This window comes from Anabrus simplex, chromosome 3 (assembly GCF_040414725.1).
Source record: "Anabrus simplex isolate iqAnaSimp1 chromosome 3, ASM4041472v1, whole genome shotgun sequence".
Taxonomy (NCBI): domain Eukaryota; kingdom Metazoa; phylum Arthropoda; class Insecta; order Orthoptera; family Tettigoniidae; genus Anabrus; species Anabrus simplex.
This window is the reverse complement of record NC_090267.1, coordinates 91,253,914-91,279,880: the sequence shown is the minus strand read 5'-3', so window position 1 is coordinate 91,279,880 and position 25,967 is coordinate 91,253,914. Positions and strand designations below refer to the sequence as shown.

The window sequence follows — 25,967 nt, the reverse complement described above, 5'->3', positions numbered from 1 at the left end:
GGGGACGAAATTATGAACACATTTCTGGTAGTTTAGTTTTTGTAGTATTTATGTCAAATATTCATTAGATCTGCCAACGGCCGTAGCCGTGTTGAAACACCGGATCCCGTGAGATCTCCGAAGTTAAGCAACATTGGGCGTGGTCAGGAGTTGGATGGGTTGCCACGCGCTGTTGGTGGGGGGTAAGGGAATGGAGGAGCGGAAAGGAACTGGCCACCCTACCGCAAGTAAACTACGGCTCAGGAATACCTCTGCGGAGGTTCGGACCTGCCTTCGGGCAGAACAACCCCTTACCTTACAATTAGATCTACCTTACGTTATAACAGTTCGTTGTAACTTGCTCGTAAGTGGATAATATATTCAGTAATATATATACCAGTTTCTAGCCTTGTCCATAATATTCCTGAATTTCTACAAGTCACAATCTGGTAAGGGGATGAACTATGAACACGCCCCCCCCCCCTCATCTGCATTACGTAAGTTCAAAGGAGAATCTACCGGATTACTGTACTTTCTCTTATGCAGCTGAGTATTGTTACAAGAATATGAAATACAGAAAATGGCTTTGGTTGTTTTACCATATGGTTGATTTAGCAGAGATAAAATGTTGGATTTTTAATAGAAATGTAAATGATGTAAGAAAGCAAATTGTTTAAACATTCAAGCATGCTTTTTGGCATAGATCTGCACAAACCCTGTGCCAGATTGTAAAGCGGATTCCAAGAAAGGGAGATCAAGTTCGTATATTGTTCAGGAAAAACCGAGCTCGATTGCTGCAGTCGCTTAAGTGCGGCCAGTATCCAGTATTCGGGAGATAGTAGGTTCGAACTCCACTGTCGGCAGCGCTGAAAATGGTTTTCCGTGGTTTCCCATTTTCACACCAGGTAAATGCTGGGGCTGAACCTTAATTAAGGCCACGGCCGCTTCCTTCCCACTCCTAGCCCTTCCTTGTCCCATCGTCGCCATAAGACCTATCTGTGTCGGTGCGACGTAAAAAAAAAAGAAGTTCAGGAAAAGAGAACAAAGTTGGAGGATCACCAATCCCTCCAACTGATTAAAGGAAGGATTCTGGTGACTGCTGGTCACTGTGGAATGAATAACGCGCAGCAATTAAATTGCTCCTGTGTAAGGGGTACACCATGACATGCGAGAAACGTAAAGTAAACCTACGAAGAGGAATGGTTGAGGACCTTTTTTCTAATAAACAGCAGTGACGTGTACATTTTAAACAGTGAATGTCAGAGCATTCTTGAGCTTGGACATTCTGTAAGACTTATCAGTGTCCTAGGTAGCGCAGCTTTGCATATACGTAAAACATCAGAAACGTCTCATACATTGACTTTGATTTGGCAAATATTTTTCTGGTGATTACGCATTACTTTTGTAAAGGAAAATTTTTTAAGAGAAGTAATACATCTCGCATTTAAGAGTTAATTGATACTCTTTAGGCACCTATCGAATGATTCTTACCTACAGCTTTATATTAACTTTTACAGAGTCGCTCATTCATCTGCAACGTTAGTAGTCGCACGGGGTGTTGACAACACCTAACACTGATGTCATAGTACCACCTACATAAAGATCTTTTTTTTTCAAAAAGTATTCTATTAGGCCTATGTGTAATATATATCCTCAAAAGAACCATGGACGTGAAAGTAATGAAATAATTTATCAATTTCTGTCTTTCAGTGCAAAACAAATCAATATATGAATACTTTTTTAAATTTCACCCAGTGTTTCTGTTATAAAACTGAAGACATGTAACAATGCCCTCAACATAACACAAGGTCATAAACTTAGCCTGTATCTTATAACTATAACTTACAGGGTGTAATTCACCATACATCGTGACTTCGCACTTTTTCTGGTTTTATTATAGAAAATATTTATATTTATTTCCGTTTAATACTTAGGAACTTGAAATCGAAAACTTATCTGAGGTTGACGAATTCGAAAAGAATTAACTGGAACGGTAATTTCACCTGAGGCTGAATTACTTGTTATGAGAGCGTAATGCCTACACTTCACGTATACGGAACATTGATCTTGATTTTGTAGCGCTTTCTAACATAGCAATGATCAAACAATGGTAATCATTCTGCAGCAAATAGCAAAGTGTGGAAAGTACGCATTTTAACTTTAAAATACAGGGTGAACTTTAATAAAACCGACAAACTGCAGGGATTTATTTCTGACTGGAAATGGAGGCGAAAAATGTCCTATAAACATGTGTCCGGAAATGCATCGATGCAACGGTAGATGGCATTGACGAGTGAAATTTTCTCTGACTACTTGTTGTGTGTTTCTTCTGTTGCAGATAGTGTGACTGAAGCAGCGTACTGTCGGAAGCAGAATGGTCCGGTATTCATGTCGAGAACAAGCCGAGATGTTGTTTGTGTACGGCTAAGCCAATGGAAACGGTCGAGAGGAAGCACGGCTATACTAAAACAAGTACCCTCACAGACACCAACCACATAACACAACGTTTCACGCCATTTTTGGGCGTTTGTGTGATCATGGGTCCTTTCAGACAGACGAACGTGTAGGGAGGCGGCGGACTGTGCGTACACCAAATCTGGAGGAACAGGTTCTACAGGACATTGAGACGAACCCTAGTACAAGCTCCAGGCAAGTGACCCGCCAACATGGTGTAAGCCAGACTATGATTATGTGTATCCTGCATGACAACCGCTATTATCCCTATCACCTGCAACGAGTGCAAGGATTATCAGCAGAATATTTCCACTACGGGAAGGATTTTGTCGATGGTTTTTGCATCAGGCCATCACAGTTATGGGTTTTCTGTCATCAGTCCTCTTTGCCGATGAAGCAACCTTTACCAGAAATGGCATCGTCAATCTGCACAATCTTCATCTGTGGGCTACAGAAAATCCCCGGGGAATGGTTGAAGCGTCTCACCAGCATCGGTTCAGCATCAATGTTTGGGCAGGGATTCCTGGCGACCACATACTTGGACCAGTTATTACTCCACAACGCCTCAACGGAGGAACGTACCTGGACTTCCTGTAGAATACTCTTCTTGGACTGCTTGAGAATGTGCCTTTGGCAATAAGACAGGTTATGTGGTTTGTGCATGATGGAGCACCACCCCACTTCCACATTACAGTTCTCCAACACCTCAACAACATCTTTACCCTGTATACATCATTTTAACAATTGCTTCGTGATAGACATCACATTTCATATAAAGTACAACGCTTGTCGATAGGTGTATGAATATAAAATAAAGCGTTGCGCTACGTTCCTTTGAAGGATTAAGCATTATTTTGTATAACGGAATTCTGGAAAAAGTATGATGTTTTCCTATTATGCTATAGGATATCAATATTTTTTTGTTTTCTTTTTAAGAAGGAAGCCATATTTTCCGGTGTCATCTCAGTATAACTTTACAGCTCTGCACTCTGTCGAACATCCTCCATAACACTATAATATACCTGTAAAATAATATTATTAAACAAGGAATGAAAACACATATTATTAAACAATGACCTGTTTCGTTCTCGAGAGAACATCATCAGATCACACTCAAATATTTAGAATATTTATATTTATTTCCGTTTAATACTTAGGAACTGGAAATCTGAAACTTGTCTTAATTATGTCCTCCTTTGTCTCTACTTCACCATTTACTGCCTGTTCACCTGAAGCTGACTTACTTGCTACGCCTATATTTCACTTATGGGGAACATTTAGCTTGCAGTACCAAACAGAAACAAACATAGATATTCTAAGTATTTGAGTGTGATTTGATAGAATCGGGAGATGTTTCAAGAACGGAACATGCCATTCTTTGTTTGATAGCGTTTTCTTTAATATTTATTTATTTACTTATTTATTTATTTATTCATTCATTTATTTATTTATTTATTTATTTATTTATTTCTTAATCTGTTCAACCTCTTGGGTTGGTGCCTCCCTTGGACTCAGCGAGGGATCCCACCTCTACCACCTCAAGGGCAGTGTCCTGGAGCGTGAGATTTTCGGTAGGAGGATACAACTTGAGAGGAGGACCAGTACCCAGGCGGGCCCCACCTGCTACGCTGAACAGGGACATTGTGGAGGAGTGGGAAGATTTGAAGGTATAGACAAGGAAGAGGGAAGGAAGCTTGGATGGGAATCGAACCCACTCCACTCAGTTGACCTCCCGAGGCTGAGTGTACCCCTTTCCAGTCCTCGTAACACTTTTCAAATTTTGTGGCAGAACCGGGAATCGAACGCGGGCCTACAGCACAGATGTGGACTGTATTTTTATTCCTTGTTTAATAATGTATTTTTCTACACGTTTGTTACAGTGTAATATTTATACTAAACTTGTGCGATCGACAGACTGAAATGCTTTTAAGTTATACACCAATTTTTGTAAACTACACGTATTGAAACGTAAGATTACAGTAAATAATACACTCTCCAGAATCTGTGGTTTCCGAGGTTATGAGAGACGGGTCTTATCTTATGTTACGCGCAGGCAACTAATGATGATATTCAACCGTGATATAGCGATGCTATAAATTGCTCGACCTGGACCTTGAACAGTTTACTGTTACTACCCTACTAATAGCCTAATATGGACTACATATTCCTCTAATTTAAAGCCGTACGTGGCCGAGTATAACAAGCATGTGTTTCTAAAATGTTAGATTATTTTTGGATAGCAACTAGAGCGATTAGTAAAATTACGTTGTTGCTGTAGCATGCATACTGACATATGGAGGGGAAAATTGGATCGCAATATATGGGAGACGTACGTAAACGTTAAATTGAGTACCTATATATTGTTCAAACCGTGACTACGCGTATAAAAGCAACCGTGAAACCATTTACTTCGGTATATTCTGAGTCATAAGGGTACAGGTAATGGACATGCAGAAAGCTTATTACTCATATATGCATTTATTCGTCCACACGGATAATCAGGGGCCATAGAAGGCAGTATCCGGTCTACAAAACCAAGAATAACGGCCGAGGAGAATCGTCGCACTGACCATGCGTCACCTCGTAATCTGCAGGCCTTCGGATTGAGCAGAGGTCATTGATAGCCGAGGTCCATTAGAACTGTAGCTTGAAGCTTTGTCGTTACGAATTTGCGGAGTTACCATATAAATGAAACATTTAATGTACAAATCAGTACACTGCACAATCTGCTAGGGGATGTCCTTGTAAACGCGGTGGTTCCTACGGAGACTCATTTAGGAGAAATTCGGCCCGGAGACTTACAAAGCCAATAACAAGATCTTAAAAAGAATGAACTGCAGTACTCTCAGGTTCTCCGAAGTCGTACCCTTCCTGCTTTAATCAATGGCTCCATAAGTTACTCTAATTACAATTTAAATTAATATTACTCTCATGGGCAGTGAACTAACTGTAGGGAGTATGCTTCAGATCATGTGTAAGAAAACAAAAATTAGCTTAATCTACTTTTGCAATAAATGTCCTTTACTTACCTTATGAATTCCTGCATTTCTGGAGTGCTTAACTGCATATCTGCAAGTTGACTGAACATATTGCTCCAAGCATCTAATATGGTAAGAAGTGAAGCTCCCTCCAAGAGATTAAAGTTGTGTGACCTCAGGAAAGGATAGGATCCTGGCAAATCAATATCAGTGTAGTTTGCAACAGGTTCCTGAAAAATTGCAACAAGTATAATGTATTAAAAACACTCCAGTATAATAAGTATAGCATTCTATTGGTAAGATGTAATCATGTAAAAATATTGCAAATACACTTATAGGGGACGGTTCATGTGGCAAGCATGGATGGTTATATAAGGTGAGATCAATATACACTCATGCTCATAAATTAAGGATAATTGCATACTGTGGTGCCACACAACGTGGCACTACACAAAACTGGCGCTAATAGCATAGGCACATAGTGAACACAAACGAAACATATCTGTAAGTCCACGGTATTGGTGATAAGTTGAGAAAACCGTCCCAAAACGCATGTGCTACAAAACGCCACTGTTTCCTGCTCATGTACCACGACATCAATATGAGATACGATCACCATGCACACGTACATAGGCCGCACAACGGGTTGGCATACTCTGGATCAGGTGGTCGAGCAGCTGCTGGGGTATAGCCTCTCATTCTTGCACCAGTGCCTGTCGGAGCTCCTGAAGTGTCCTAGAGGTTTAAAGACGGGCAGCGATACGTCGACCGAGAGCATCCCAGACGTGCTCAATGGGGTTTAGGTCTGGGGAACAGGCAGGCCACTCCTTCGCCGGATATCTTCTGGTTCACGGTACTCCTCCACGATGGCAGCTCGGTGGGGCCGTGCGTTATCATCCATCAGTAGGAAGGTGGGACCCACTGCACCCCTCAAAAGGCAGACATGCTGGTGAAAAATGGCGTCCCGATACACCTGACCTGTTACAGTTCCTTTATCAAAGACTTGCAGGGGTGTACGTGCACCAATCATAATCCTACCCCACCCCAAACTACTACCTCCATACAGATCCCTTTCAAGGATATTACGGGGTTGGTATCTGGTTCCTGGTTCACGCCAGATGAGAACCCGGCGAGAATCACTGTTCAGACTATACCTGAACTCGCCCGTGAACATAACCTGGGACCACTGTTCCAATGACTATGTACTATGTTCTTGACACCAGGCTTTACGGGCTCTCCTGTGAACAGGGGTCACTGAAATGCACCTTGCAGGTCTCCGGGCGAATAAACCATGTCTGTTCAGTTGTCTGTAGACTGTGTGTCTGGAGACTAGTGTTCCAGTGGCTGTGGCAAGGTACAGAGCAAGGCTACCTGTAGTACTCCGTGGCCGTCTGCAGACACTGATGGTGATATATCGGTCTTCTTGTGGTGTTGTACACCGCGGACGTCCCGTACTGTAGCGCCTGGACACGTTTCCTGTCTGCTGGAATCGTTGCATAATCTTGAGATCACACTTTGTGGAACACTGAGGGCCCGTGCTACGACCTGCTGTGTTTGACCAGCCTCCAGTCGCCGTATTATTATACCCCTCATAACGTCATCAATATGTGTTCGTTGAGCCATTTTCACCATACAGTCACCATTAGCACGTCTGAAAACATCTGCACATTTACTCGCTGCACCGTACTCTGACATGCACCAACACACCTCTGCGTATTTGGCCTGCTGCCAGCGCCACCGAGCGACGACCGCAGGTCTAATGCACCACATGGTCATACCCCGAGGTGATTTAAAACTGTAAACCTCCCACCATAGCGTTGTTTCACCATGTATCAGCATTATCCTTAATTTCTGAGCATGAGTGTAATTCCGTTCGACGGCCGCTGAATCGCGATGCCAATCAGACAAAATCACCGTCAGTATTGAGGCACTCACCACACCGAGGCACCAGGTTGAAGATCCCCGTTTGGTAAAACACCGTGTGCTGCTGCGATACAAGTCCGTAACCACCTGCTGCATATCCCCATCCGACGGGAAGCGTCGGTACTTGAAGGCTTATTTGAGGGGACTGAGGCGTGATAATCAACATGAGAGATCAGGACTACAGAACATGTGCTTGCTTGTTGTTTTCCGAAATGGATGAGACTGGCCTCCCAGATCAACCGTCGTCTTGGGTCGAAACGCGACCCGCACGGAACTTGGTGCACCATTCCACAACGGTGGTTTTCGACAGACATGCTCTCCTATACACATTCTTCATTCTCAAACTGATGCCCCCCGGTGTCTGTCCTTCGGCAGCCAAGAAATGAATAACAGCACGTTGGTCCTGTTTGGACGCATTCGGCAAGACACGACCGCCACACTAATCCCTTTGAGTACATCACCGTCCTTATATACCCGCATCGGAGTCGTGCTATATTGCATCTCCGCTGCAGCAACGCTCTCAAACTGAAACGTTTTGATCATTCCTTATATTTGGCGGCTCTGGTAACAGATGCTGGAAAACGAGTGTGGTGAAAGGCAAGTAGAAAGAGACTACCGCGTAGCTGTCAGCTTGAACCTCACCGTCGGTAGTTCCGTTCTTCCGTGGTTTCCCATTTTCACATTTTTCAAATGCTTATAAGGCCAGATCACTTTATTCCCAGTCCTAGCACTGTCCTATCCCATTGTAGCGCGCATGTGAAAACAATAACAAAAATTATACCTTTGGAATGTTGACTATCTGTAAACTATGTAACAGATGAACTTAATATTAAGTTGACACATTCTGGTCTCCCTACCAAAGATCATAATAATTCAGCAATTGAATAATGAAGTATCTATATTATGGAGCGTCTCGTAACATGAAACTAATACCCATATAATGCTATCAAGTTGACATCTGTTGTCATCTAGGTAATCACTATTGCTTCCTTAACTTAGGTCCAGTTCTCTGGCAAATTTATGATTCACTGGCGAAGAAAGAATAGAAAAGTTATTTTATAAGATTGAAATTCAAACGATTTTCCATTCAAGAATTTTGCAAAGGAATGGAAATTAATGGTATCATACCAAGCAGTATCTTGACCTCCGTGGTGTAGTCGGTTAATCTTTGACGTTCTGTTTCTAAAATAGCAAGTTTGATCCTGGTAGCAGTCGGGGGTGTTCAAATGTAACAACTCAGGGTCTTCGGCTTCGAACTAGTAAAGAAATCATGCTAGGCATAATCCGGACATTAGATATTCTTGTAAAATCTAGGCTAGAGCAATTGAACGGATGTTACTTTTTCTTACAAGTTGCTTTACGTCGCATGGCGACAATGCGATAGCAAACGGATATGAGAGGGAAGGAAGCAAGCGTGGCCTTAATCAAGGTACAGCCCCAGCATTTGCCTGGTGTGAAAATGGGAAACCACGGAAAAACATCTCAGAGCTGCCGAAGACTGGATAATGGCCGCATTTAAGCGACTGCAGCTAACGAGCTGGGTAACATTATTATAATTAATCCTCCAGGGTTGGTTTTACCCTCGAATTCAGCGAGGGATCCCACCTCCACCGCCTCGAGGGCAGTGTCCTGGATCGTGAGACTTTGGGTCGGAGACACAACTGGAGAGGAGGACCAGTATCTCGTGCAGGCGGTCTCACAAGCTATGTTGACAGGGGCTTTGTAGGGATATGGGAATATTTGAAGGGGTAGACAAGGAAGTGGGAGGGAAGCGGCCGTGGCCTTAAGTTAGGTGCCATCCCGCCATTTGTCTGGAGGAGAAGTGGGAAAGGACGGAAAACCACTTTGAGGGTGGCTGAGGTGGGAATCGAACCTCCCTCTACTCACTTGACCTCCCGAGGCTGAATGAACCCCGTTCTAGCCCTCGTACCAATTTTCAAATTTCGCGGCAGAGCCGGGAATCGAGCACGGGCCTCCGGGGATGGCAGCTAATCACGCTAACCACTACACCACAGAGGCGGACATGTAGTAGTTACATAGAAATGAAAAGTTTAGCGTAGGATAGGGTGGCTGGGAGGCCTGCATCAAACCGGTCTATGGACTCTCGATCCAATCAACAATATTCTGAACATTAAACTAATTGAACTTCTTCGTGTAGCCTATATACTAAATGCAGTAAAATAACGAAGTTTCTTCTGAACATGAACAACCTTTGTTTATTTTAACAATTTGTTTTACGTCACGCCGACACAGGTAGGTCTTATGGCAAACACATTTTTTTCCTTAAACAGTACGATTACATACAGAAATACGGAAAGATATTCTTGTCCGAACCACTCAGAACCTTCCAAATAATACATACAGCTCGCCGACTGAAATTTATGTAACTGAAGAATTTCTATCATACTTGTGATGGAAATACTATTATGGAAGAGCCTTGAAATACGACAGCGATCTTAAGATAAGAGAATCGGCTCATTCTACACGAGCTGTTCACACGCCGCTGTGTGGCTGGCTCCAACCGGACATAAAATGTACTAACTACACTTGACCATCAACACGCGGCTTTTAAACAGCGATCATTGGACTCGGCTGTTCTATGCGAACAGGTACAACGCTGATAGGCCCTATCGAGCAGGTTACTTTCAAAATTAACTCTGTAGATCGGTTGTATCGCGGGATTTATTTTAGTTGAAGAAATTCGTAATAAAAATGTCAACAGGTTTCATACCATGTTTGGTAAACGTAGGATATATCCAGATAAGTTCATTCAGTTCTTCTTCTTCTTTGCAAGTTTTCATTCCCCACCCTGATGGGGTGGGGCGGCCCACCTAGAGGGTTTCGCCCTCTCTCTGGCCAGGAGAGATGACAGGGTTGAGAAGGAGTGAAAAAAGAGGGAGATGGGGAAAAGGTGGTTTGAATAAGTAAAGGAGATGGGATAAAGGAAGTGTAGGTTCTCTAGCGCTTTATTGACAGATTTACATTTTCTGTGCTTTATTGACAAAGATACATATATACAGCGCTTTATGGATGTTTATGAGTGTACCGGGCGGTACACCTCCACTCCGCTAATTTAAAATGTGCGCCTGTGGAAACTCCTCTGCTGGAGGAAGTCTGAACTTTATTGACAGTATTAATTTTCTACCTTCTCAAAAGATGTCACCACGTGGAAAATTTTGAGTTTTTGAACTGTGTCATTTTTGATGTGTTTTTGTTTCGCTTGAAGTAAGAAGTGTGAACTTTCTCTTCTAGAGGACACTACTGAAGATCTACAATAGTGCAACCTAGTGCGGAGTCAAAGAACTATTTTTTTGGAGAAAATTTAATTTCAAGAGTTTGTTCTTTGTTAAATTTCTTTCTATCATTGTTTAAGTTGGCAATATTTACCCCTTTCTTCCCCTTGTTATGAATGTATCCAATCCCGAATTTCTTCAATTAATTTCTATCCAATCAGATGTATCTTCCCCCAACTTGAATCTGTTGCGGGGTCCTATCCAATAAAGAGTTTGTGGGAGGGTGTTTTCTTTCCCCTAACGCCTAGAAACTTCCGCGAGAGTATTTAAACTGCTGATTTTTGGGTCTCTCGGCCACTTCTGTTCCATCTTTCAGTGTGTTAAGTACATAGCAGGGGGCGGGAAGTGCCTCTTTCTTCTCCAGCCGTTCAACACAAGGTAATGGCCGATTAATAACTTCTTTCTTTGCTAGCTCAGCAGTTTAACTTTCGGGGCGGGTTCTAAGCGTTCAACCATGTAACCTTTTCCTAAAATGTAACTTCCCTTTTCATCTATTCTCTTGTAAAACGACATATTGGGATAGAGAGTGCTAACCCTCTCGAGCTCCCACTCACATTGTCTTGAGGTGAACTTATTTTCTCAACCTATTTTTCGTTAATGTAAAACAAATTGTTCTTTTCTTAAGTCACCTCTTTAGCATGGGATTAGCCCTTGTATTAACGGCCAAGTGCCAAGTAGGTCTTAATCAAAGTGTATTAGGAGTGCAAGTTCGCCTCCTCTCAAATTGTTATTTTAGAGGTCATTTAATTAACCTGCTTTTCTTTTAATAGACCTCAGTAGATTGGGTATTTTACCCCTGTGTTTATGTCCGTTGAGGACAACTTGAAGGTGGAGTTTGGTGTGGCCTGGGAGAGGCTTAAATTTTGAGAGCGAGTGGCTCTTTTGAAAATTCTGGGTTGTATGCCTCATGGAGGTTTTTCAGTGTAATTTGGAGCAAGGGCTCCTAGGTATGAATGGGGTTTTCTCCTCCTCTGTTAAAACTTATGTTTGAGGTAAAACTGAGCTGATTGCCCAAGAATTGTGAAGTCGGGGCGCGAAGCCCAAATTCTGTAAATATTGTAACTAACCCCTTTCGAATTGCTACTTTGTACCTGCCATGCTTGTTATTTCTTTGTTTTCGAAAAGAAAATATAACCTTGTTAAATTTTAAATTAATTTTACATTGCACTATAATTTCGTAGCTTGAAACCCATTCACACCCGCACCTTCTTTCACCTCTACCTACCACGGAAAAACACGGTAACAAGTGGTAGCAGAGCGTGGTTGAATGGGTCTCAATTTAGCCCCTTTTGACGGCTAAATATTGTTTGTTCCGAACTCTAACTATTTTCCCAGTTGCTGGAATTTTTTGAGTTTTTCAAAATTGGTCTGTCATCATGCCCGGCCCTCGCGATGTTCTCCTTCTTAACTATTTGCGTAAGGAGGAGTTGATCTATGAATTAACTATCAGAAATGTGCAATCTGGAGGCACGGTTGCAATAGACACTAACAAACTTAGAGAGTCCCTTGATTTGCCCATTTCTATCCCCAATTTGGGAGAGAAAGAAATTGACGACTCTCTTTCCACGATCACGGAGAATTTAACTGGGCTAGCTTCTGTAGTTAGTTTTTTTGATGAAAATGATCCGTCTCCTAATCAAATTAAGCGTGTGCATTTTTCGAATAGGGTTAACGATCTGTTGTCTCTAAAACTGAATGATGTTCAGAGGAAGGAAGCTAGTACGCTCCTGGAAAATATTTCCGAATTATCTAGTAAGGTCACTCAATTGTTAACTGGGGAAGTTCCTCCCAAATCTGATCAACCCACCATAGTAAATGCAGGTAGTGAGGAAGCGCCTCCCAAGGGAGAAGTTAATAGAATAACCGTTGCTGCTCAAACTATCCCTGCCCCATTGGACAACGAGTCTGAACGCCGTGCATCGCTGAGTAACATCCGTTCTGAATTAACTTCCTTGCCATTGAAACCTTTACCTACTATGTCACCCGGGTTTAGTAGCTTGCCTCATCCATTGGCAATGTTGCTCAGAGGTATATCTAAGTTTTCCGTTAATACCACCAGTGATGTAATTTCATTTTTAAGATTTCTAGTGGAATTTCAGGATCATGCCCTTGTTTTTTCTCTTTCTCCATGTCAAATCTTGCAAATTATCTATCCGTATGCTATTGGTATTCACTCTGATAAAATCGTAAGAGCCATTGCCGAGCAATCATCTATTGAGGATTTCCATGCCCATTTGCTAGCTAACTTCATCCCTGCTAGGACCAGGTCCTCCCTTATTCAGAAGTACTATTATCGTGTACAGCGCTTGGATGAAAACTTGGCTGATTTCATACAGGACATTAAGTTTTATACTAGGGTGTTTGCCCTTCATTTTCCTGAAGATCAGATTGTACAGGCTATTGTAGAGGGAATTTCACCTCCCTATAGGTCATATTTGTGTTTCGCGGCGTGCCCGCAAACTTTCTCGGAACTTGAAGCATTGGCCGTCTCAGCGGAAGGAGTTAGATACGCCGATTCTTTGCGTGTCGCGAAAGAACCCCCGCCTTCCATTAGTAATACTCGGCCTCCACCTCGCCGATCAGTCACCCCCCGTAAATTTATGCTTGCGGGTCGCCTGACCATCTGCGCAATAAGTGTCCTCTGATCAAAACTAGTAGGGCAAATAATGGAGCTGGTTCATCACAAGGCTGTTTTAAATGTGGGGCTTTCTCACATATCGCAAAGAATTGTCCCAATTCGAATAGCACCCCCTCCTGCTCAACTTCTGGTGTAACTTCCAACAACAATCAAAAGTGACTAGTGGCTGCGGCTGAGTCAACTAATTCTGCTTCCCAAGGCTCAGCCCCTGGCAAAAAGGTCGAGAATTCAGGGAACGATAAGTCTTCGAATACATCTTTTGAATGCCCCAAAGAGTGTCTTAGGATTGCGACGGATACCCCCGCACCTGTTCCTTTTCTTAAGATTGAGTTAAATAACGAGCCTATAACAGCTCTCTTAGATTCAGGCAGTGTTTGTTCGATTATTTCGGCTGAATGGTATTCTAAATTGAAATCGGTTTGTAAACTTCCTGACTATGTCTCTTCTCCTGTTCAATACGTTTCGGCTAATTCATCTCCATTAGAAATTCTAGGTTCCTTACTGGTCAAGATCCGTATTTTTAAGTTTACTTGGAAAATTAAATTGTTTGTGGCTAAGCACCTGTCTTGCCCCATCATACTGGGAGCGGACTTTATTTCTCACACTGGTCTTGTGCTCGATCTTCAGAGTAAGTCGTGCACATTCAAATTTGTGTCCAATTGTAAAATTCCCTTGTTAAAGTGTAATTCTGTGTCATGTTCATCTATTTCGCCTACCCAGGATGAGATGTTGTTAGACCTTAGACATCTACCTGAGGAGCAGGCTAATAGTATTCGTAAATTATGTCAGTCATTTCCCGAGGTGTTCTCTGATACTCTTGGTGTTACTGACCTTATTGAATACAAAATTGAGGTCACGGATTCGATTCCTGTCCGTTTTCCACCTTATAGGCTTTCTCCACCTAAAATGAAGGCTCTGAAAGAAATTATCGATCAGATGTTGAAGGATGGTATTATTAGGCCCTCTAAGTCGGCGTATTCATCGCCTATTTTTCTAGTCCCGAAACCCCAAGGAGGCTTCAGGCCTGTCATTGATTACAGGGCTCTCAATCGGAAGGTGGTGTTGCAATCTGTGCCCCTTCCTGACCTTCATTCTTGTTTTTCATGGTTTCGTAAGGCCAAGTTCTTCACTATCTTGGACTTGAATCAGGCCTATAATCAAATTCCCCTTGCCGAAGAGTCTAAACACCTTACAGCGTTTGCCACGGACTGGAATTTATATGAATACAACCGCGTGCCTTTCGGGCTCCCCACGGGGGCAGCTGTGCTCACTAGGCTACTAGATAGGGTCTTCTCCGACATCAAATTCGAGTACTTATATCACTATTTAGATGATGTCGTCGTATTTTCAGAGACTTTTGAAGAACATCTAGATCATTTGCGAGAAGTTCTCGATCGCCTTCGTAAGGCTGGGTTAACTGTTAAGTTGTCCAAGGTTGCCTTTGCTAAGCCCTCTATGTCATTCCTAGGGCATATTGTGTCACCCGATGGTGTAGCAGTCGATCATTCTAGAACACAGGCCATCCGTGATTTTAAACCTCCCAAGGACATTAAAGGTATCGCCAGGTTCATTGGTATGGTGAATTTCTTCAGGAAGTTCATTCCTAACTTTGCTAATAGAGCGGCGCCCTTAAACCTTCTTCGTAGGAAAGGCATCAAATTCGAGTGGGGACCTTCTCAACAAGCCGCTTTTGAAGACCTTAAATTAGCACTTTGTAATGCCCCTGTACTTGCTATGCCTGATTTCTCGAAGAAATTCATCGTCCAAACCGACGCGTCGTCGTCAGCAGTAGCTGCAGTCCTTCTTCAAGAGACTGAACTAGGGAGGCGACCTATCGCCTATGCCTCTAGGACCTTGTCGGCTCAAGAAGCCAAGTATTCCATCTATGAGCTCGAAGGTTTGGCAGTCTTATTCGCCTTAGAAAAGTTCCGTCTCTATCTGGAACACGTCAAATTCGACCTGGAGACAGATAATCAAGCATTAAGCTGGGTCTTAGGTAGGCCGCGTCGTACTGGTCGTATAGCCCGCTGGGCTATTCGTATTTCCGCCTTCCAGTTTGATGTTAGACATATCAGAGGTACCGAAAATGTTGTTGCTGATGGACTCAGCCGTATGTTTCATAACGACGTCGAGACCCACGAACCGGTCGACAGTTCATCACCTCCCGAGTCCATACTATCTGGTGTTAATGCCATCTTAACAGATGCTCCCATGCTTTTTAGGGATATTGAGAAATACCAACGTGAAGATCCGACGCTGGCTCCGATAATGGAAACCCTTTCTTCTGGGGAACATGTTGTCCCTTATGTTCTGAGGAATGGTGTTCTATGTTGCCCATCGAGGCATGATAGGATGATGAAAGTTGTCGTTCCAGCTGTTCTTGTACCTATGATCTTCAAGTATTATCATGAGACCCCATTAGGAGGGCATCTTGGAATCTTTAAAACTCGTGAGAAGATTCGTGAAATGTTCATCCGGAAAGGTATGGACGGTGAAATCCGTGAACTTGTAAAAGCTTGTAAATCTTGTTTGCTCAGTAAACCCACCATGTCCACCAAGGTAGGCCTTTTGTCTACGCATCAAGCGTCGCGCCCCATGGAACGTCTGTATATCGATTATGTAGGACCCTTCCCCCAGTCAAAGGGTAATGCTAACAAGTTCATCTTTGTGTGCGTAGATGGTTTTACCAGATTTTCTTGGTTATTTCCGACTAAGCTGGCTACCGCTCAGTCTACCATTACCTGCTTAAATTCTATTTTTGCTTCTTTTGGTCCGTGTCAATATATTGTATCTGATAATGCTAAGGCTTTTACATCCAATTTATTTCGTAAATTCTGTTTTGACTTATCAATCTCTCATGTAACTACTTCTGCTTATTACCCTCAACCATCTCTGGCTGAACGGGTTAACCGTAATCTCAGGTCAGCACTTATTGCCTATCATCATGAAGATCATTCCAGGTGGGACACGTCCCTGCATTGGATAGCTTTTGCTTTGAATTCGGCGGTTCATGAATCTCACAAGTTTACTCCAGCTTCTTTGATGTTCAAGTTTGTTCCCAACTCGCCGCTCTCTAACCTCTGGTCTCTGAATGACATTCTACCCGAGACAATAGATCCGGATAACATTAAAGATCTTTGGAAGAAGGCTAAAGCCAATCTTAAAGTGTCTCATGAAAAGGTTAGGGAAAGGTATGATCGTGGACGGAGACCCACCCCTTTGAAGGTAGGTGACCAGGTTATGGTCAAAAATTTTGTTCCCGCGGGCAAGCTTGCCCCCAGATTTCATGGGCCTTGTATAATTCTCGATTTCCTCACCCCGGTTACATTGTTAGTAAGCAATCCAGCCACCGAGAGGATATTTAGGGTTCACCTGTCCCAGGTGAAACCGGTGTAAATTTGGTGTCAACTTGCTTCATATAATTTGATAGGAATATGAAGGTTATATTTTTTTGAGTTCCACTCTTAAGGCATTCTGCTCCTTCTATTTTATTTTATATGTAAGCATTTCTTGTAAACCTCCCCGATTGTTAAACTGCCATCCTGTCCTTACCTCGGCCATTACCACGCTCCCGTCTCCTGCGTCAATACACACAGTGGCTTGACTTATGCCATGGATATTTGCACGCCGCTGGCCCCTCAACCTCTCCACAAGCCTGTACCCTCAAAAAAGATGATGGTCCAACACAATTCTGCCGCCAAGCTTTAATGTTTCAGTGCCCCCGCAGCCGCGCGGCGCCGTGCAGCAACTGGAGCTGAGGACGGGCCCCCTCGGCCCCAGCGAGGACGACGTGTGCACGGCGAGCCGGAGCTCTCCTCCCGGCCAAGGCTGATGTGCGGCGCACGACCTGCTACTTGTCCGCAGCCTGTATATGTTCACCGCGGGCGCGGCGTGCTTCAACACCTCTGCTCCCCTCATAGTGCGGGCGAGCGGTATCTCAGGGTACTTGAGGGGTCCGAGCGGCCTCCTTTGGACGCAAGCCGCAACGGCCGGTCAGGCAATCCCACTTCATCACCATCTACTACATGAACAGATACCATAAGTAATGACTACACTTGGGAATTAAACTGCAATATTTGGTGGACTTTGAAATTTTTTTTCCTTCACTTTCAAGTATAAAAAGTTATCTTCAGAAATTCAACTTCTACAAATATAAAGACTTTACTTCATCTGCAACAACAAATTTTGAAACCAAATCAACCCAAATTAAGAAAATCTTATAAATTTTTTTGGCAATCAATCTTCTTACCCACAGCATAACTTGGACCTTGTTTCAAACTGATTTCATGTGTCATCCCTGGAGGAACTTTTGGGGGGGGAGGTCTGTACCGGGCGGTACACCTCCACTCCGCTAATTTAAAATGTGCGCCTGTGGAAACTCTTCTGCTGGAGGAAGTCTGAACTTTATTGACAGTATTAATTTTCTACCTTCTCAAAAGATGTCACCACGTGGAAAATTTTGAGTTTTTGAACTGTGTCATTTTTGATGTGTTTTTGTTTCGCTTGAAGTAAGAAGTGTGAACTTTCTCTTCTAGAGGACACTACTGAAGATCTACAATAGTGCAACCTAGTGCGGAGTCAAAGAACTATTTTTTTGGAGAAAATTTAATTTCAAGAGTTTGTTCTTTGTTAAATTTCTTTCTATCATTGTTTAAGTTGGCAATATTTACCCCTTTCTTCCCCTTGTTATGAATGTATCCAATCCCGAATTTCTTCAATTAATTTCTATCCAATCAGATGTATCTTCCCCCAACTTGAATCTGTTGCGGGGTCCTATCCAATAAAGAGTTTGTGGGAGGGTGTTTTCTTTCCCCTAACGCCTAGAAACTTCCGCGAGAGTATTTAAACTGCTGATTTTTGGGTCTCTCGGCCACTTCTGTTCCATCTTTCAGTGTGTTAAGTACATAGCAGGGGGCGGGAAGTGCCTCTTTCTTCTCCAGCCGTTCAACACAAGGTAATGGCCGATTAATAACTTCTTTCTTTGCTAGCTCAGCAGTTTAACTTTCGGGGCGGGTTCTAAGCGTTCAACCATGTAACCTTTTCCTAAAATGTAACTTCCCTTTTCATCTATTCTCTTGTAAAACGACATATTGGGATAGAGAGTGCTAACCCTCTCGAGCTCCCACTCACATTGTCTTGAGGTGAACTTATTTTCTCAACCTATTTTTCGTTAATGTAAAACAAATTGTTCTTTTCTTAAGTCACCTCTTTAGCATGGGATTAGCCCTTGTATTAACGGCCTAGTGCCAAGTAGGTCTTAATCAAAGTGTATTAGGAGTGCAAGTTCGCCTCCTCTCAAATTGTTATTTTAGAGGTCATTTAATTAACCTGCTTTTCTTTTAATAGACCTCAGTAGATTGGGTATTTTACCCCTGTGTTTATGTCCGTTGAGGACAACTTGAAGGTGGAGTTTGGTGTGGCCTGGGAGAGGCTTAAATTTTGAGAGCGAGTGGCTCTTTTGAAAATTCTGGGTTGTATGCCTCATGGAGGTTTTTCAGTGTAATTTGGAGCAAGGGCTCCTAGGTATGAATGGGGTTTTCTCCCCCTCTGTTAAAACTTATGTTTGAGGTAAAACTGAGCTGATTGCCCAAGAATTGTGAAGTCGGGGCGCGAAGCCCAAATTCTGTAAATATTGTAACTAACCCCTTTTGAATTGCTACTTTGTACCTGCCATGCTTGTTATTTCTTTGTTTTCGAAAAGAAAATATAACCTTGTTAAATTTTAAATTAATTTTACATTGCACTATAATTTCGTAGCTTGAAACCCATTCACACCCGCACCTTCTTTCACCTCTACCTACCACGGAAAAGTCCGTAACAATGAGAGTTACATGAGCGATTTTACAACCAGGTTGCGTATGGTGGTGTGATGAAGTGACGGGTTTCGTGAGGTGGAGGGAGCATGTGAAATGCTAGGATGTGATACAGCGATGAGAAATTTACCAGGGAGGTCATTCAGTTCTGTAGAAAGTCTGTTTCTTCATTGGATGAACTAATTTATTCTGTAGGTGATAATATTGTAAAACGTGATCCCGTCATGAGAAAGGAAATATTGCTGGAAACGATAGGTCGCTGATTGTACAGGCAAGCACTGCATTCAAGAGAATGAGCAAACTTCTCTGTAACAGGGATTTTAAGATCAATCTCCGTCTCTGTTTACTTTGTTGTTATGTATTTCCTGCCTTATTTTATGGTGCCGAGACTTGGACCCTAACAGAGAACACCACCGAAGAACTTCGATCTTTTGAGATGTGGTACTACCGACGCCTGCTCAGAATATCATGGGTTGACAGAATACGTTCGAATACTCCAACGCCTAACCAAAGAGCTGGAGGACATGCACAACATCAACAAGAAGGATCTTGAGTACGTTGGCCATACCATTCGAAATGATGAATATAGACTCGTTCAGCTTATCTTACAAGGTAAAATTGAAGGAAAGAGAAGTAGGGGAAGAAGGAGAATATCTTGGCTACGGAATCTACGACACCGGACGAGTTGCGGTTAGGAGCGCGCAGCTGTCAGCATGCATCCCGGAGATTGTGGGTTCGAACTCCACTGTCGGCAGCCTTGAAGATGGCTTTCCGTGGTTTCCCATTTTCACACCAGGCAAATGCTGGGGCTGTACCTTAATTACGGCCACGGCTGCTTCCTTCCCATTCCTAGGCCTTTTCTATCCCATCGTCGCCATAAGACATATCTGTGTCGGTGCGACGTAAATCAAATAGCAAAAAAGAAAAGAAAAAAAACAAAGGAAGAAGAAAATAGATGCAGTGCGGACACTGTTCAAGTTACTTCCTCGTATATATCGGTTCCCGTTCCTACCGCCAGTACTTGCACCGCCTTCGAAGGCGTAGCTACCGCCTGCAGTTGTAGGCGTCAGTCCACGAACTTACTAATAACAATAACAATAAATCATGTCATGGTCCCACCAACTACTTTCACGATTTTCGGAGACGTCGAATGCCGGAATTTAGTCCCTCAGGAGTTCTTTTACGTGCCAATAAATCTACCGACACGAGGCTGACGTATTTGAGCACCTTCAAATACCGCCGGACTGAGTCAGGATGGAATCTGCCAAGTTGGGGTCAGAAGACCAGCGCCTCAACAGTCTGAGCCACTCAGCCCGGCACGAACTTATCGACTGTAGTAGTAAATGCTGTGCTATTTGTCATAATCTCACATAATCAGAAGGAAGAAGGTCAGTGCCAGGGGTCTTGGCTACACAGTATCGTGATGAGGGATGGCAGCTTGAATTCTACCGTCGCCATATTTGAAGATTATTTCCTGTGGTTTCTTATTTTCACACCAGGAAAATCTGTGCCTTAATTAAGGCCGCGGCTGTTAACTTCCATATTTGTAAACTCTGACATTTCAAACATGATTGAATTGAAACTTACACAACACTGACAATATAAAAAAAATACATAATCATCGTATTGCAGCGTCACCGTAAACCTATCTGAGTTTGTGAGGTGTTAAACAGATAACTAGGAAGAAATGTACCTTTAATGGATCCGGGCTGATGACAGTAACCTGATGACCTCTAGCCGCCAAAGCCTTCATGACCGCTTGATAAGGTAACTGGTGGCTGATTGATGGTGTGGGGAAGATGCCCAAGATACGAGCACCATGGCTGCAGCTCAGAAAGGTGAGCACCAGTGTCGACAAAGCTACCGACCTGTAAAATTAAATTTAGACGAATAATTACCACTGTTATTGGTAATTGGTTATAGATGTTTATTAAAGGAACTGTATTATCAACTCAAGTACACAAATGTTTATAATAATAATAATAATAATAATAATAATAATAATAATAATAAAGTTCATGGGTCCTGGGAATCGATCTGGGAGGATCTCTTGTGACTCTGGAAAGTGAGATTGAAACGAGCAAAATATTGGGTTCGTCCATCTCCAGCACGTAACCTACAAGAGGTGCCCCTGTTAAGCCGAGCAACTCAGTGGAAGGTTGGGAACTGGAAGCTGGGTCGGCGAACCGATCAATGTTGGGGGAAGCACGAAGTTGATCAACAGCTTCAACGGCGGAGAAGGAATACGAATCCCAACGGTCTGGTTTCGCAACGGGTGATGTCGTGGTTAGCGTATGTACGCAGGTCAGGGTCGGCTGTTCGAGCATGCTCCAGATCATACTGATTCTAACAACGGTGGGTCCTTCGGGCTCCTCCCCAATGTGAATAGATTCACACAAACTAAAATGGCGAGGAAACACGCATCGGATACTAATCTAGCCGGTAAAATCCGGGGCCAGAGAGGGTCTCGTCTAAGCAGTGCATTGGATTCTACCGAGCTCGATAGCTGCAGTCGCTTAAGTGCGGCCAGTAACCGGTATTCGGGAGATAGTAGGTTCGAACCCCACTGTCGGCAGCCCTGAAAATGCTTTTCCGTGGTTTCCCATTTTCACACCAGGCAAATGCTGGGGCTGTACCTTAATTAAGGCCACGGCCGCTTCCTTCCCACTCCTAGTCCTTTCCTGTCCCATCGTTGCCATAAAAGCAAATAGAATTGGATTCTGGGGGCCCTGTTCCACCATATTGGTATCAATCGGAGGATCCCTCCCCCCGTAAGATGAGAACCAAGAGGAAACATTTCTTCGGAACACTGCATGTGAATATCCTCCTAAAAGTTGGTAAACAGATAGAGCTCGTCAAGTAACTAGAGAAATATCAGATCAAATTACTCCCGGTACAGGAAAAAAGATTCCCCTCCAATAAAGTATCTACGATGGGTAGCTACAGGATAATAAAGGGGCAACCAGCAATCAAGGGCAATACAAGAATATCATCATAAATTCTCAGAACAGCTTTCTTTGTCCACAATTCAATTATCGATGCCATCGTTGGTTTTAGATCACCATCTCCAAGCTATCAGTCTAAACCCTGAAAGAGTGAAATTACTTATAATGCGGCCTTCAATGGGCATACTCCAATTAACGCGGATAACAAGAAAAATTCAGACCAGATCAATTAATTCTGGTCTCTACTAGAGAAAGAGTTGTTGGGAACTCCAGATCAGCTGGTCAAAATACTAAAGGGTGATTTCAGTGCACAGGTCAGATAGGAAAGAAATACAGGAAAATAGTTGACAGTTATCCTGAGCGTACGAAAACCAACAGAAATGTAGAAAGGCTTATTGAAGCACGTGAAGCATTCAGTCTCAAGTAGATATCGGCATTAAAAAGAGAAAGAAAAAGTTAATGACGTGTCTTCACCAAATCCCACGTTGGGAGAAATTAAAATAGATCAATTAGCCACATGAAGTCTGTTGGAAATCTTGAATATGAAAGAACAAAGTGGTGCTAATATAGATTCCGTCCGGCTTCATGGCTAAATGGTTAGCCTGCTGGCCTTTGGTCATAGGGGTCCCAGGTTCGATTCCCGGCAGGGTCGGGAATTTTAACCATCGTTGGTTAATTTCGATGGCACGGGGGCTGGATGTATGTGTCTTCTTCATCATCATTTCATCCTCATCACGACGCGCAGATCCCCTACGGACGTCAAGTCTAAAGACCTGCACCTGGCGAGCCGAACTTGTCCTCGGACACTCCCGGCACTTAAAGCCATACGCCATTTAATTTCATATAGATTCCGACCACTACCTGATTAGAGTCATGATAAAGTTTGTTGCAAAGTCCAACGAGAAACCTTCACCCATATTTAAGAGATACCGAACTGACGAACTGAAGATAAACCAGGAGATTGTTGTAAAGTACTGACAAGAGCTCGAGGTCTTGCAGTCTTCGAAATGAGACGAAATGACCAGAAGGACTCAAGAAGCACCCGACAAGACTACAATGCTTGTCAAAAGGATGAAACACCAATGGTGGAACGGAGATTATAAAGTAGACCTATATAAACGGTCCGAGACATGAAGTAACATTTCGAAAACTTCACGGAACAGAGGAAACACACGGTAAAAATCGTTCGGAACACGACGAAGAAATACGAGAAACCACAGCTACTCCACATAGAGTAAAAAAAAAAAAAAAAAAAAAAAAACAAGACGAAAGATTTCTACCGAATGCTCAAGAACAAAATCATAGGATTCACGCCACAAATCTATGTTTTAAAAATGATCCATGGTGACAGGATAACCTCGAATACTTGGCTGACTATTTCCAGAAATGTCTGAATTGTGAATCTTATGAGTTTGGAGAAATCCTGTTCAATCCCACAGAATAAAGAAGAACTTAATGATATCATTAAGGAACAAGAAAGCAACGAAGCTCCGAAGAAGGACCCAATTACCGCAGATCTATTCAAATATGCTGAAAAAAACTAGAAGAATTATTTGCCCGAGGAACTAATCGCCAATATTTGATTGACAGTGGAAATCTCAAGTGAGTGGAATAATGCACTGTTCACCCTTTGCACAATAAAGGAGACCGAACCTACGTCAGTAACTACAGAGGTATCTCCCATCTGCCTATAGCATACAAAAACCTCTCAAAAGCCTTGCAACGTAGACTTAAAACTCATTTAGACAAACAGTTAGGTGAACGTCAGGCAGTACCTCACCCTTGTGCTCTCAGGGATGTAAAGATTGGAAGGGATAGGCTAGGAAGAGGGAAGGAAGCGGCCGTGGCCGTAAGTTAGGTACCTTGACTGGAGAAGAAGCGGGAGAACATGGAACCAGTTCGAGGATGACTGAGGTGGAAATCGAACCGCCTTTACTCAGGTGATCTCCCGAGAATGAGTGGACCCCGTTCCAGTGCTCGTACTACTTACCATATTTCGTGGCAGGACGGAAAATCGAACCCGCGCCTCCAGGGGTGGCAGCTAATCACACTAACGACTACACCACAGAAGCGGACAGGTTAACAGGAGCCACGCGAAAATATTATTATTCTACATACAGTATTTACAGAGTTAAGCATCAAATTTTGAGGCATGAAATAATTTACTAACCATTCTAATTAGCATTACAAGTGTGTAATTTGAAAGCTATATTTAAGTACCAATGTTATTAACGTGAAACATGACACTGAAGAAATATAAGATTCTTCAAGGGTGAGAACATCGATTCAAATTTGTAAGCTGATGAGCATTAGAAACTGAGTTTCAAGACAAACTCTCTCAATGCTGGATAAGAGTTTTTATCTGCCAAGCTCCAAAATTTACCTTCAAGATTACATAAAAAGGAAGGTTAAATTCAAGTAGGCCTAATACCTGATATCAATCCCGTTATTTATCAAACGAAAATATATGTTAGAATGCAAAGTTACAGAATATAAGACGGTATCCTTGAAGAGAGAACCATGGCGCCCGCGGGCACTACAATGCTGACCATCAGTGACGGGATTAGTGGGTGCAAGAGGGGGGCATTAGCGCCCTATTTTGTGGAGAAAACATTATATTTTTATTCCATTTTAGCCGCCTGAAAAAAGGAATATAAGAATTATTTGAAGAAAGCAATTTGTACAAACCCTGTTGCGTTATCAGCTAGTTCTTTCCTCTATTCTTTAAATTATAACAAAACTTTTTGCGGAAATACGCACAAAATGCCGTTCGTCACGTCTAACTGATTTGTATAGCGCCATAACGACTAGTGGGGCTTTGTATGTGCTGTGAGGAAGGGTAGTACATTTTCGCCAAGGTCATGGACACTGAGGTGTGACACCGAAAATCGGGATCCCGGGATCCCGGCCGCTTTTCAACCCCGTAGCTTTCGGGATTTGGTTTTTCGGATCCCGGGATTTTCGGGATTGACATCATTTTTAAAAAATTTGCAATATGGACTGCATGAAGCGAAACTCTCAGTGCAGTTGGAAGAGTCCGATTTCGAGCTCATCGATGAAATCATTAAAGTCTTGGCTCCAGTCAAATTAACTGTAGCCGGGCTGAGTGGCTCAGACGGTTGAGGCGCTGGCCTTCTGACCCCAACTTGGCAGGTTCTGTCCTGGCTCAGTCCGGTGGTATTTGAAGGTGCTCAAATACGTCAGCCTCTCGTCGGTAGATTTACTAGCACGTAAAAGAACTCATGTGGGACAAAATTCCGGCACCTCGGCGTCTCCAAAAACCGTAAAAGAGTAGTTAGCGGGACTGCGCACTGATGCGAATTTATGCACAGCTGATGCTGCCCTTAAGTTTTTTTTTAAGCAATAGCTCCGAGTTGGCTTCTAAATTCAAAATACATTTACAAAGACACATGAAAGATCGCCGAAGAAATGAGTTGAGTGGCGTATTATGCTACATACAAAATCCTTATAGTGGCAACGTGGCGTTGGCGCTCGATGATGAAATAAAGCGTACATTTTCAAGTCCGAGCAAAAGTCCTACAAAAAAACATATTGTTTCTTTAACTGGCAGACTAAATGGTAAAAAATGACGAAGAGGAAGAACAAAATATGCAAGTCGAGCCTACAAATACAGGAAAAATTGATTTTACTCACAAAGAAAAACTTTAGCTAGAAATAGAAAACAGCATGAAAAGTATGTCTCCTGAAGCATTAAATGAAAATGAATTTTCCAGGATTGTTAAGAAGGAAGTGAACCTATAAGAGTTTTCAAATTCTACTCGGAGCTATAACCTAGAGCAGGCTTATAAGTATTTACTAACGATTCCTCCAACTTCCATCGAACCTGAACCCGCTTTCTCAGCAGCTGCATATATGTGCAACAAATTGAGGAACAGGCTTGGTGATGAGACACTGGACGCGTTGTTATTTATCGAATCATATTT

The 25,967-nt window shown here is 42.8% G+C and overlaps 1 protein-coding gene across 4 annotated transcripts in view; it reads right to left on the bottom strand.

Annotated features, from left to right (window-relative positions):
• Positions 1-25,967, bottom strand: part of LOC136867052 (UDP-glucosyltransferase 2) — a 161,117-nt gene that overhangs the window by 23,779 nt on the left and 111,371 nt on the right. For 3 of the 4 annotated variants that reach the window (XM_068227009.1, XM_068227006.1, XM_068227008.1), the window contains exon 3: positions 5,463-5,641. In XM_068227009.1, coding sequence (XP_068083110.1) covers positions 5,463-5,641 — 179 coding nt within the window. Of the gene's footprint in view, positions 1-5,462; positions 5,642-20,771; positions 20,947-25,967 lie in introns of all 4 variants that reach the window. The other variant, XM_068227007.1, reaches the window with a different exon arrangement.